General features: G+C 40.0%; 1 protein-coding gene across 3 annotated transcripts in view; it reads right to left on the bottom strand.

Moving 5' to 3' along the window:
- Nucleotides 1-13,321, bottom strand: part of Ddx42 (DEAD box helicase 42) — a 32,254-nt gene extending 18,933 nt beyond the window's left edge. For 2 of the 3 annotated variants that reach the window (NM_028074.4, NM_001361643.1), the window contains exons 1-4: nt 13,052-13,282; nt 5,890-6,127; nt 5,274-5,424; nt 1,384-1,445 (exon numbers count right to left, since the gene is read on the bottom strand). In NM_028074.4, coding sequence (NP_082350.3) covers nt 1,384-1,445; nt 5,274-5,424; nt 5,890-6,110 — 434 coding nt within the window. In that variant the 5' untranslated portion in view covers nt 6,111-6,127; nt 13,052-13,282. Of the gene's footprint in view, nt 1-1,383; nt 1,446-5,273; nt 5,425-5,889; nt 6,128-13,051 lie in introns of all 3 variants that reach the window. The other variant, XM_030246345.1, reaches the window with a different exon arrangement.
- Nucleotides 13,322-13,671: the final 350 nt, after the last annotated feature.

Genomic DNA, 13,671 nt, shown 5'->3' with positions numbered 1-13,671 from the left:
GCAACAATAAGTATACTGTACACGATCCACCCATAATATATGTGTGGCTTAACTCTATGAGCTAAAGATTCCCTCTTTTTGCAATGAGATGATATGGTACCCTTAGAAACATCAATTACCAACTGATATGAGAGGTAAAATCTAGCTAGGAAGTGGTGGCCCATTCCTTTAATTCCTCAGAGGAATTAAATAGCACCCCAGAAGCAAATGTAGGTGGATCTCTGAGTTAAGAGACCAGCCTGGTCTATAGAGTTCCAGGTCAGCTAAGGGCTACACACAGAAACAGTGTCTTAGACAGACAGACAGACAGACAGACAGACAGACAAAACAAACAAAAAAAAGTAAAACCTTTCTTGGTGAAGAGAGGTATGGAGGGATACTAAGCTTTGTCAATATATACAACAAACATAACATAGTTGTGTATTACATATTGAAAAGAAAACCCTCCTGGGTTTGGTATACAGTTGAAAGAATATCACAACTTTATTATTCCTGTAACTTCTAGCTCTAGAATAAATTGCTTTTAGTCAAAATCAGTTACCTTGGGGATGGGGAGAGAAAGAAACTACATGAATTCTGTCATGAGTTTGGAATTGAAACTAGTACTTCACATAGAGAATGGAACCACTGCCACTTGCTGCATCTCTCAGGCATCTACTGCATAAACGACTATTGCTTACTTCCCACAGTCAACTATCTTGTCACTCTTTCCAGTCTCTTTCTAACCAACTTGCAGCGTTTGCTATTTCCAAGGGAACTAGAAGGATGCAGCACACAGCAATCATCAAAAGATGGCTGACTCTCCATCTGGCACAGAAACTTTGGGAGGGGCCTGACTTCCAAACAGAGAGAAAAAAATGTCCAAACACACGGGCAAAGGTTTAGGAGTGTATTCAGCAGAGGAAGATTTCTTTCCCAGAAAATATAGCATTTAAGTTAAGCATTTGGTGCCACAGAGTAACATCAGATGAAAGTAGCTTTTACTCACTTGTAATTTTTATATAGTTTTATTATATAACCATCATAACTTCTAATTACTTATCACATAGGCATTAGTCTGTTATTATTATGAGAAGAAATCTAAGACAATGAACCTAAACTGTATAACTATACTTCCTTTACCCTCACTATAATTCACTTCCATTTCTTGGACAACTATTTATAACCAAATACTTATTCTACCAAAGAGAATGCCTTTAGTTATTACAAATGCAAAGGCTGTGCCATCTTCATACCTAGAGAAATACTCAAGATACAGAGACAGCTCAAATAAAGATCTTTGTGTACTTTAGTGTTCTTTCCTTTATAAGTTCTTAAGAATAGTCTTTGCTATTCTTCTACAATTTCTATGTAACTTTTGTGAGAGTGGAGAAAAAAACTTACTTGACGTTTTTTCTTTCCTTGTCCTTTTCTTCAAGTCTCTTCATGTCTCTAGCAGCCTGATCCTAAGGAAATAAAAGGCTACATGGAGTGACATCACTTTAAAATGCTGCAGGAGAAGTTCATTACAGACAGTTTATATACTGAAACACATTCACCACAGTTTTCCTTATGTGTTCTGACACTTGCATTTCCATATAACCTTTCAGGAAGCGTTGACAAATATTTTTCAAAACAAATATCCAGTTGTCTTTTGCTATACATAGATTTCACAGTTTTTAATTGTAATACATATGCCACACATACATGTAAGTGCATATACACTTTTAAATGCTTAATTCACCACCAATAAATCTTTGGTGATTTGTCTTAGAAAAGGAAATAACTTGCTATAGATGCCCTGAAATTCAAGCAAATCAGCCTTAAGTATAGCTTGAAGTAGATGTAGTTGAAACAACAAAACCAAAATCCTGCACTACCACCACAAAACAAAACAAGCCACTCACCCACCCCAAACTGAAAGAACAAACAGACAAAAGCCAAAAGGAAAAATAGATGTATTGAGCTCTGACTCTTATTTTGGAAGGATGGTTCTGAACTTGAAAGTAATTTCCCCTCCACCTTTGCTTTGATCCTGCCCCCCCCCCCCAAATGTCTGGCATTTTTGCTTTTACAAATTAAGAGTGAGGTGGGATAACTAAAAATAGTGATACAGGCTGGCAGGGGCTAGAGATGCTTCTACACAGTCTCCAACAAGAATAGCCCTAAAGCCTAGCATAGTAGTACATACCTTTATCTCAATACTCAGGAGGCAAAGGTAGGCAGAACTCTTGACTTAGAGGGCAGCCTGATCTACATAGTGAGTTCTAGGACAGTTAGGGCTACACAGACTCTGTCTCTCAAAAACAAAACATGGGCTGGCGAGATGGCTCAGCAGTTAAGAGAACTGACTGCTCTTCCAGAGGTCCTGAGTTCAATTCCCAACAACCACATGGTGGCTCACAACCATCTGTAATGGGGTCCAATGCCCTCTTCTGGTGTGTCTGAAGACAGCTGCAGTGTATTCATATAAATAAAAATAAATAAATCTTAAAAAAAAAATCAAAACCCTCATAATAAAAATTACGCAATCATAAATACTAATAAAGTTGAAAATGTGCTATAAAAAAAAACCAGTAAATTAAAACCTTTAGGAATAGAATTAAAAGTGTATCATTGTTACATTTTCCATACAAGTTCTTATACATTAGAAAAATGACAATTGCAGATCACTGCTCTATACTGATCCTTTGTTTTATACATTTGGAAAGTAATGCTAGGATTACTTTTTTCCAAAGCCCTTCAGCATAAAGAAAATGTGGATTTTTCTATCTTTGTATTTTAGTTTAATTGTGTGTGTATGCATGTTTGCCTGCATGTATATTTGTATGCCATGTGTGTTGAGTGTTTGCAGAGGGTGAAGGACATTGGATCCCCTGGGACTGGAGCTCTAGAAGAGCGTGAACTACTGAGTAGATACTGAGAATCAGACCCAGGTGGTACTCTAGAAGGACACAGTGCTCTCAGAACTATCTCTCTGGCCCTTGTATTTATCTTAACAAACAAACAAACAAACAAACAAAATCCCCAAAAAACAAAAGTCACTACATATACCATGGCATGACCAGCTGTTTTATGAATGAAATGTTTTCATCAAAAAGGAATTATTTGTAAAAGAAACATTATATACAACTACTTTTCAAGGGGTTGGGTTGATAGAGACACGTCGAGGGCTATAAACTGAACACAATACCAACAATATTGGTACGTATAAAAAAAAAAAATCACTACATTTGCAGGACATATTTTTGGTTTTTTTTATTGTTTGTTTTTTGAGTTTCAAAGTTTCTCTGTACAGCCAGGGCCTATCTTGGACTTACTCTGTAACTCAGAGATCTATCTGCCTGCCTCTGCCTCCCAATGGCTGGGATTAAAGGCATGAACCACCACAGCCTGAATAAAAAAAATTCACTTCTTATATGCAAGTGTGCATGCTATGTGTGTGTGTACCTAGTGCACACTGAAGGTAGAAAAGGACATCAGATTTCCTAAGACTGGAATTATAGCCCCATGGATGCTAGAAGTTGAACCCAGGTCCCCTGGAAAACCGGTAATGTGATCTTACCCACTGAGCCATCTCTCTAGCCTCAAATATTCTTTTAAGCCTATATAAATCTTTCATTAGCACACTGTCTAAAAATAAACCTTCATCAAATTCAAGTCTTAGAAAAGTTCATACATCGTACAAGTTGGCATTTGACATCAGGACTTCGTCTTAGAATCCAACACCCTTCAACATCTGACAATTGATCTCTCTGTACTTAGCTAAATAAATCTCCTAATACTACACCAAAGAGATCCAGGAGCATGTTAGCGTACTCAAAAGAACTTCAGCTATTTAAATGTCAAGCAAAAAGAATTTGGCCATTCTCAACTAACTCATTCAAAAGGAGCCATATAAACTTAGAAAGCTTTAAATTTAAACCTAAAAACAACAACAAAGCCAAGAGTTGACTTTTCTTATACTTTATCATTAGGATTATCATGAAATAGTGGGGCTGGAGAAACGGCTCTGTGTTAAGAACACTGGCTACTCTGCTCTTCTACAGGTCCTAAGTTCAATTCCCAACAACCATATAAGCTTACAACCATCTGAAATGGGATCCTACCCTCTTCTGGTGTACAGGTATATATGCAGACAAATCTTATATTCAAATACACAAATAAATAAATAAACATTAAAAAAAAAGAATGAATGAATGAATGAGATTTCTAAGAAATACTGCCCTGTAGCAAATGTCCCTCTCTTAAGAGCATGAAAAAACATTGTATATCAAGCACTATATATCTTTCATTTTTAAAGCAAATTACTTATTTATTCAATACCTACTACACTGCAAGATACATGTATGCCTTGAATAATTTTATTAAGTTTTGGTGTCTTCTATGGTCTGTTAATTTGAAAAAATGTTAAGGCCAGGCATGTGGCTCATAGCTTTCATCCCAGAACTCAGGAGGCAGAGGCTGGAAAAAAAATCACAAGACCAGCCTGGTCTACATAGTGAGTTCCAGGATGGTCAGGACTAAGTAGACCCCCTGTCTCAAAACAAACACAAAACCTGTAAGCTAGAAGAACTCAGAGACATAAAGAATACAAGGATTAGAGTTGAATTCTGGCTCAACCACTTATGAGGTTTATTTTCTCTAGACAAATAGGTAGTTTAAATCAAAAGTGAGAAATCTAAACATCTAACATATCAAGCTACCAATACATGGGTGTTGCCAGGACAAGAAAACAGTAGACCTGGGCTGGGCACAGGTCTTATGAGGTAAGCGATGACGGTGCTAGAAGAGGTTATTTAGGCTGCTGTGGGAGAACAGGAGTCAGTCTTACTTAGTTCTGTGGCTGATAAAAGTTGGACATAGAACACAAGGAGGTTATGATTTAGTAATGAAATATTCCTAAAAAGGGTCCCAAGTTGGGTTTACTGCCTAGTTGGGGGCACCATAGAGGAAGCTCTGGAAACCTCACGTGATGGACCCTTCTAATTCTATGTATGACGTCCTTTAGGTTTAGCTTCCTTATGAAATAGGATTTAATAAATGCTAGAGTGCATACTACAGTATTCCACTTAAGAATATACTAAAATTCTTATAACAAAACATATATTTGAGTAACTATGTTCAAACATTGCAATTAACTATTCGCGCCACTCACTGATTACCTCTGAAAATACTTAAGAGGGCAAATGGAAATAGCAAAATTCTAAAAACACCAAAAACAAAAACAACCCCCCTCCCAAGAGCTATTTCAATATGCTCAATATTTTAAGGAAACAAGAGCCAACACTTGCCTCCACTTCAGCCATGAATGCCTCTAAGGGGTCATCATCACTGTCAGAGTCTGCGGGCTTGGAATGGAACTGCTGGCGGGTAGGTGAGTTTTCAGCAGGAATGTAAGGTAAATCTACATTGCTGGAGTCTTCTTCTTCATCTTCAAAATACCTGAAAATTAAGACAAACCAGTAAGGAGACTAAAACCTTCACTAGCCCACGCTTTCACCGTGGTGCATTACACAGTAAGAATTCCCAGCAGGGTTTGTTGGCACATGTCTGTGACCCTCGAAAGGAGGAGATCAAGGTAGAAGGATCATGATCATAGCAAGATAGGGCTACTTCTTCACCTTGTGGGAATTGCAGATCAGATCCTACTTCAAAACACAAGTCCATCAAACTCCATTTGAATTAAATATAAAACTCTCCAGTTGACTCAAATACCAAAATCATTATGTTCATCTTGTTCAGAACACTTATCAGGAAAAAAACCCACCATTCCCGAATAACAATTTAAGCAAGCACATGAATACTGTATACCTTAATCCAAGCAAATTCAGGGTGGGGGACAAGAACTTCAATCCTGAAAATTATTAGTATTTCACACTGGTTTAATCATCAAGAATTATCACTTACGCATTTTCTTCATCAAAGTTGGCCCGTTTAGATCCAATTTTGTAGAAAGAAGGAAGCTGTGGTGGAGCAGACTTTCCAAATCCAGAAGAAGAGCTGGCTGCCCCAAAGGCACTATGGGACTGCTGTGGCAGTTTGGCTTCCTCCTTCTTCCCAGCACTGATAGCAAAACCTCCAAAACCAAATCCCCGCTTGGTTCCAGGGCCGCCTTTATTCCAGTTCATGATGCCAATGACTGGTGCTAGGAACAAGATGCACACATATTAATGTGACTTTGTAAACAGCCTTACTAACCCTCAGTTCATTTTCTATGTCTACCTACAAATTTAAGGTGCTGCTTAGTGGTACAGTACTTACTTGTCCCACGTGTGGAGGCCCCAGTACCACGTGAAGGCATGTAACATTGGCCTTCAGATACAATTACAACTTCAACCAAATGATTTTCTCTTAAAATATTTAAGAAACTATTATTCATTTTATTGAGATCCCAAACAAAAGAAGTACTTTTATGAGGTTGTGTAAAATAACCTTTTTATTGGATGGAGTTGTCAAGAATGATCCTAAGACAGTACCTACTATCTCTAATATAGGATCGAAATTGCAAGACAATCTCTTAACCTTTATCATTACTATCTTTAGTGTGTGTGAACACAAACGTGTGCTTTGGTACAAGTGTGGAAATGAAAGGACTGTCCACATGCTCTCGTCACCTTGTGGGAATTGCAGATCAGAACTTAGGTTTATCATGCGGCTCGCTCACTGGCCCTTCAACCTTGCTTGTTCCCCACCCTACCTCCCTCCTCTTTTTTTTTTTTTTTTTAATTTTTTTATTTTGGTAGTCTTGATTGGTCTCAAAGTCAGAGAGCCACCTGCCTCTGGAGTACTACAATTAAAGGCATTTGCCACCACCCCTGGCTTAAATATTTATTCCTAAGCATTTACTCAGGTAAATTTCACTAAATACAAATCCAGTCTTAAAAATAGATAAGGGGGAGGCGGAGGCAGGCAGGATCTCTTTGAGTTAGAGGCCAGCCTGCTCTACAAATCAAGTTCCAGGCCAGCTAGGTCTGTTACAGAGAACCCGTCTTAAAAAAAACAAAAAAACAAAAGCCACAAACAAATGAGAAGGTAAGGAAGAGAAGGCTAGAGAGATGGCTCAGAGGTTAAAAGCACTAGTGCTCTTCCAGAGAACCCAGGTTTGATTTCCAGCACCACATGGTGGCTCAAAACTGTCACGACACCAGTTCCGGAGGATACAATACCCTCCTCCAGCTCCACTAGAACCAGGTTTTGTACATGGTACACACACACACACACACACACACACACACACACACACACACACACACACACACAGGCAAACACTCATACAAACACACAAAACACTTGACTAGGCAAAAGACTTGAATAGATTTCTCTGAAGACAATATATAACTGATCAGTAGATTACATGAAAAGACACCTTGCATCAAAGCCAGGTATAGTAATGCACACATGCAATGTTGGTACTCAAGATGTTACAGTAGAAGGATCTCAAGTACAAGACCAGCTTGGTCTACACAGTATAGGACTGTCTCAAAAATCCTTATACTACAAACAATGAAGGAAATGTAAATCAAAACCACAACGCACACCATTTCATATCGATCAGGATGACTGTTATTAAAAAACAGTAGGGTATCTCATAATGCCTCAAACAAACAAATGCCCCAGAAAACAGCTTTTTATCAATATATCTTTGAAAGCAAAGAAATCCCTTGCTCTTGCCAAAGCAGTACTCAGTATTGACAGATGCTCAAAGCCACAAAAATGAAGATCAGCAACTGCCCCCTTTCTGGATGCCCCCAAGACTGTACTAACCCAAAAGCAACACAAGTATCCTCAGCAAAGTGCTCTCAAGAGAAACACACTCACTCCATCACTATGCTATCAATCCCCCTGCACAGCTGCCAGGAGGAAGACAGAGACAATTTGTTGTATTCACCAAGGCTCATCAGGGCCAACTGATCAGGCCTGATGGAGAGAAGGTATAGCCAGGACTTTATTATGCTGGCAACAAAACTGGAATCACCTAAGTCTAAGGGTTGAGGATATAACTCTGGGAGAGAAAGTGCTGGCAAAGACGTAGGGAAACTGGAACCTCTGCGAACTGCTGGTAGAATGTAAAACAAACAAACAAAAAAGGTTCAGTAACTATGGCAATCAGTATTTTTCTTCCAAAAAAAAAAAAAAAAAAAAAAATCAAGCAAGGTCAACAAGATAGATCACTGGGCAAGAGGACTTGCCTCACCTGAAGGTCCGAGTTCAACTCCTGGGATCTACATGGTGGAAAGTGAGAACCAAGTCCTCCAAGTTGTATTCTGAACACAAATAAATATATACAGGGTTTTTGTTGTTTTTGTTTTTTTAACTTCATTATTAAAAAAAGAAAACCCTTGAAAATAAAAACACCACACTCAAACCAACCAGACCCAAATATATTACTTAGTCAACTTATATACAGCTATGATTGGCATTTAAAATGTAAGCTGTAAAGCTTCATATTAAATGTGTGCATTTATCTACTACCAAAACAAACAAAAATCATGACAAAACTGGGGGTGGGGGATCCATGGAACACTTATTCTAGTTGGAATTCTATCAACAAATGTTTTGGGGTTGTTTCTTTTGGTTGTTATTACTGTTAATTAGAAGAACATACAATTGGCATATAACCCAGAAATTTCACTTATAAATATACACCTCCACCAAATGAAAGCAAAGTTCATTCAAGCTCATAGCAACATTAATCAGGGTTATAAGGCAAAAGGTGGCATCCCGTGTTCACTGACCGATGAATGGTTAAAGAAAACATTACATATATACCTTAAACAGAATATTACTTTGGTTTAAAAAGAAGATTCCAGGCAAGTTATACAGTTCAGTGGTATGGCTCTTGACTTAGCACAGGTGAGGCCCCAGACTCATCCCAAGTACTGGAAAAAAAGAATCCCTTTAAAAACTAAAACACCTAATTTCGTAAACAAACAAAAACCCAAACACCCCCATACAGCAGACTCAATTCAAGCTGGATACTGGTGAGCTCCACTGTCTCACTCTGATCACTACCCACTCTCTGACGTGTGCTCCCCAACTCCGTATGAAATAGATGCTCTTCTCTCCATCTTTACTCTACCACTGCAACTCTCCAACAAGACTGACAGTCATCAAGCCCCCACATAACTACTAGAGTGATCATTATAGCAAAATACATGGCGCGCTTGTTTTGTGTCAGGCAATTGTTTTTTAGGCTCAGAGGATACAAGCATGGAATCAGAAAGCCCTCAGGGAATTCAATGTGGTCAGAGATGGGGAGATGGGGAGGGAGCGAAGGAATGATATTATTCTATTTTAGATCGTAAAAATACCATGAAATGAAAGCAAGCAGGACGAGGAGGTGAGGTACTGCAGACAAGTCAAGGACTCACTGAGCTAAGTATATTACTCAACAGGGCAAAAGTTCTACTACTCTGCCTCAACAATGTCTGTTGTCCTGGAAAAGTCATGTGACTCAGATCTATAAGCTGCATCTACAACTAGCTAACATTCCATAATTTATAAAACATGAAGTATAAAATGAAAATGAAAAGTATAAAATGAAGTAAGAATGAGACAAAACTGCAAACAAAATGAATTTCTACTTCCTTTGGCTGAACAGCACTGTGTCTGTTAATACTGTGTAATCAAGGAAAGTCACATCAAAGAACAGAGCTCCTGAAGTACACACACTCAGCAAAACCATCTTCAAAATACCAATTTATGTTTCTGTCACTCCCTTCAATTTAACTGCTCTCCAGTTAGTCAGACTAGAATTAGGTGTTGCATTGTGGCAGTAAATAACTTTAACCACCCATATTGCCCAGGGTTCCAAAGAAAATCAAGCAGTCTGATGGAGTTCTTACCTCTACTTGGGTTCTCCCACACAAAATCTGTTATTGACATTGACCTATCAAGGTCCTTCTTACCTGTACAGCTCACTGGAATAACAATTCTAGAGCATCAACACAAATATGATTTGTATAGATTTATGTTAAACCCCTTCTCTGGTCTTTAAACACCTGGCACTACATTGTTTCTTAAACACGATACATCTCATGGCTGAGTATTTACATTCACTCTCTTAGGTCTTTAAGAGCAGATACTCATTATTCATGCTTTACATACAAGAGTTTTAAAGAGGAGCTACCCTTGGATGAGAATAACTGAAGATGCTATAAAGGACAGCTTGGTATCCAGGCACCAAAATGTGATGGTTCATTTAGAAATTTTAACAGGATTGTAAAATAATACCAGTTAGCTATATTCAAACTCTAATTCTGCCACTAATAGCATGAATCTTAAAGATGTTATTAGCAGATTTTCCATTTGCAAAATGGTGAGACTATCATACACCTTACTACTAGGTTTTTACTCCAAAATAATGGGGAAAAATGTGTAGTGACCCATGCTTCAGCATTCAAGAGGCTGACAGAGAGGATACTGTGTGTTAAAGACTAACCTGGGCTATAAAGTGAGCTCTAGATCAACATGACCTAAAGAGTGAGACTCTGGACCAAATTCAATAAATAAAACTCAAATATATTGAGTGAAGTATGGCAATACAGTGCAACCCACACTATAGGCATAGTTATCATTTCTCCAGAAAGCAATCTCCCCATTGATAAATTGATAATATCAGATCTCTTAACTCAGATTCCCATTCAAGGGTCAAGCACCACTTACGATATCAAGATCACTGAGTAAAAGAGTGGGGTAAGCTTCATAAGAGAGCTACAATGACAGTTGGTTAATATCTACTCTACTTAATAATCTGCTTAGTAAGAACATCTTAAACACTGTTGAGCCAGTTAGTTTTTTAATGGCTTAATAGGAAATTAAAACAGAATAAAAAATAGCTATATTCAAATTATAATTTTGTCACTTTCTTTAATGTAATGCAAAGCTGTCAAATACCCAAGACTTTCTTTTTTTTTTTTTTTTTTTTTCATTTTTTTTTTTATTAGGTATTTAGCTCATTTACCAAGACTTTCATCACATTCCAAATCTAATAAAATGTGAGTGAGGGGAGTGGTGAGAGTTGTCTGAAAAGCACCCCTTTCCTATCAGTTTTAACAAAGCCAAGGACAACTTGGAACTTTGAAACAGACTACATTATATTATCACAATCTACATTACAGTGAATGGAACTGAATTACAATGTAAGTCAGATTTAGCACTCCTCTGCTCAGACAGCCCCATTTCATGCAGAATGAGGACAAAATCTTCAAAACCGTCTACAAGGCCCTAGTTGCTTTGTTTTCCTTTCTTCCTTTACGGTCTCATCCTTCATCTCATCTTCATCCTCATCTTCTCATTCCTTCATTTGCTAAGTGCTACAAACACACTGCTCCTCTAACAGGCCCAGCTTTGTCCCCTTCAAGGCCTTCATGATTGCTGTCCACCTGCTCAGAACATTCCTTTCTCCAGATACCTCCGTGGTTAGATGCTCTCACCATTTTCTAGCTTGCCTAAATATCTGTTAGATACCAGAAAGGGCTTTCCCTGACTACTCTATTGCAGCTTCTCCCAAGCCTCCTTTGCTGGTACAGACTACTCTTTAACATAAAGCATAACACACATCTCTCCTTCTTCTTTAGAAAGTTTCATAAATGGACTGGTAAAATGGTTCTACAGATTAATCGCCTGACCAGAATTCCATCCTGAGGACCTACATAGTGGAAGGAGAAAACCAACTCCCAGAGGTTGGCCTCTAACCTCTACAGGAGGGCATGATAAACATACATAAAGAAATAACGTGCCGGGCAGTGGTGGCGCATGCCTTTAATCCCAGCACTTGGGAGGCAGAGGCAGGCAGATTTCTGAGTTCCAGGCCAGCCTGGTCTACAGAGTGAGTTCCAGAACAACAAGAGCTATACAGAAAAGCCCTGTCTTGAAAAAACAAAAACAAAGACAAACAAAATAATACGTCCAAAAAATGTATATAAAGAGTCTCATGAGTGCAGTGGTCATAGATTTAACACTTAAGCAATTCAAGAGAGAACAGGCACAGAGGCAAGGCAATAACAATTTTATTTTTAAATGAATCACTGCAATTCTCCTTCTAGGTAAAGTAAAATAACATTTTCGCCCTGGAAGAATAAATTTTTATATCAGACTTACTGTTCACTTCCCACCTGTCAGAACAGGATTGGACTCTACAAAGTTTAAACGAATTAAGACATAACCTACCACCCACGACGGGTGGTGATGCACGCCTTTAATCCCAGCACTTGGGAGGCAGAGGCAGGTGGATCTCTGAGTTCGAGGCCAGCCTGGTCTATAGAGTGAATTCCAGGACAGCCAGGGCTACAGAGAAACCCTGTCTCGAAGGAAGAAAAAAAAGAAAAAGAAAAAGACATAATATCTACTCTACTTAATAATTGTTCAGCTTAATAGCTGTTCAGGTATGTGTAGGAGACAATACAGAAATAACACTTGCAAATAGTAACAACAACAACAACACAGTAGGAAAGCCACAAAACCACAGCCTAAAGGGGTAGGGGTGAAAAGGGAAAAAGCTAAGATGACAGAAAAGTTTATATATGCTTCCAAACTTGACTAGTATAATTTTTTCCTTACGATTCTGATACAGGTTTTCAACCCATATATATTATTCAAATCAGGTAGGCTCAAGTAGGCCGCAAAAAGTTTGTAACTATGGTGATGATGTTAATCATGATCTACTCAAGGTTTCACAAAGATCAATGACTATCACAGCCTTCTAATCTGTCAACCTCCGCTACCGAGACCCTCCCCGCCTCCATTTGTGGGTCCGCAATCCCCAACAGCTACCTACAAGGATCAATACTCCTCCACTGGCTCTCACAGCTTCGGAGCCCAGCACCCTGAAAAATCCCTTCCTGGAGCCCATCAAGCACCGCCTCCGGAAAGCCGCCAAGTGGGCCTCGTTAAGACGTGCAAGGAGCAGAGCCGTGGGAAGGCAACGTAGCTCCAGAGGGCCACCTCGGGGCTCCAGATCGCGTACCCATCCCTGCCCGGACCCCCGCAGCCACCCGGGTCCCCAGGCTCTGCCGATTCTTTGTTAAACGAGGCCGAGGTTCCTCCGCCCTCGCCAGGCCCCAGTTACCTCTCGTGTCCCCCGGGCTAGCGGCACTGCGTCTGGCGAGCCCTTCACCCAAACCCGCTGCCGCGGCTGCAGACGCAGTTGCTACTCCAGTCGGCGCGAAAGAACCCCCGCGGCCCTGCGTACGCGCGGTGCGGGACCGCGTCCAGCCGCGCTCTTCCTCCGCCCCCTTCGCCGCCGCCTCACGGCCCGTTGCTGACTGGGGGTAGGGTGGGGGGAGCGTCTGACATGCGCGCTAAGTAGAGCGCGAGCCGAAGGGTGGGGCTGGGGCTACGGCTGCCGAAAGGCGCCAATTAATGCCGCTCTTCCGATTCCGGAACGCAACATAACTACGTCACACACCCCGGACGGGAATCTGGTCCTGGGTGAGGATTGTGTCTGGGTCGTGTAGTGAGGGAGTCTGCAATGAAGAGAGCCGCGGCGATGGGGAACCGCCCGAAAAACTCAAGGTAATAAGGTGTTGATTGGAAACTTCATTTACATAAGAATGTCCACCTTCCCTTAGCTCTTGTCCCTTGCCAAAAACCAAAGCAACACAAAAAACCCACGACTCGGGCAACATTTCCCTTCATGCCTCTGTCCACATGGCCCCATAGACTATGGCCACCTTTAGCTTCCGGAGC

The sequence above is a fragment of the Mus musculus genome, chromosome 11, assembly GCF_000001635.26.
Source record: "Mus musculus strain C57BL/6J chromosome 11, GRCm38.p6 C57BL/6J".
Taxonomy (NCBI): Eukaryota; Metazoa; Chordata; class Mammalia; order Rodentia; family Muridae; genus Mus; species Mus musculus.
The sequence above is the reverse complement of the archived record's forward strand: the minus strand, read 5'-3'. Positions and strand labels throughout refer to the sequence as shown.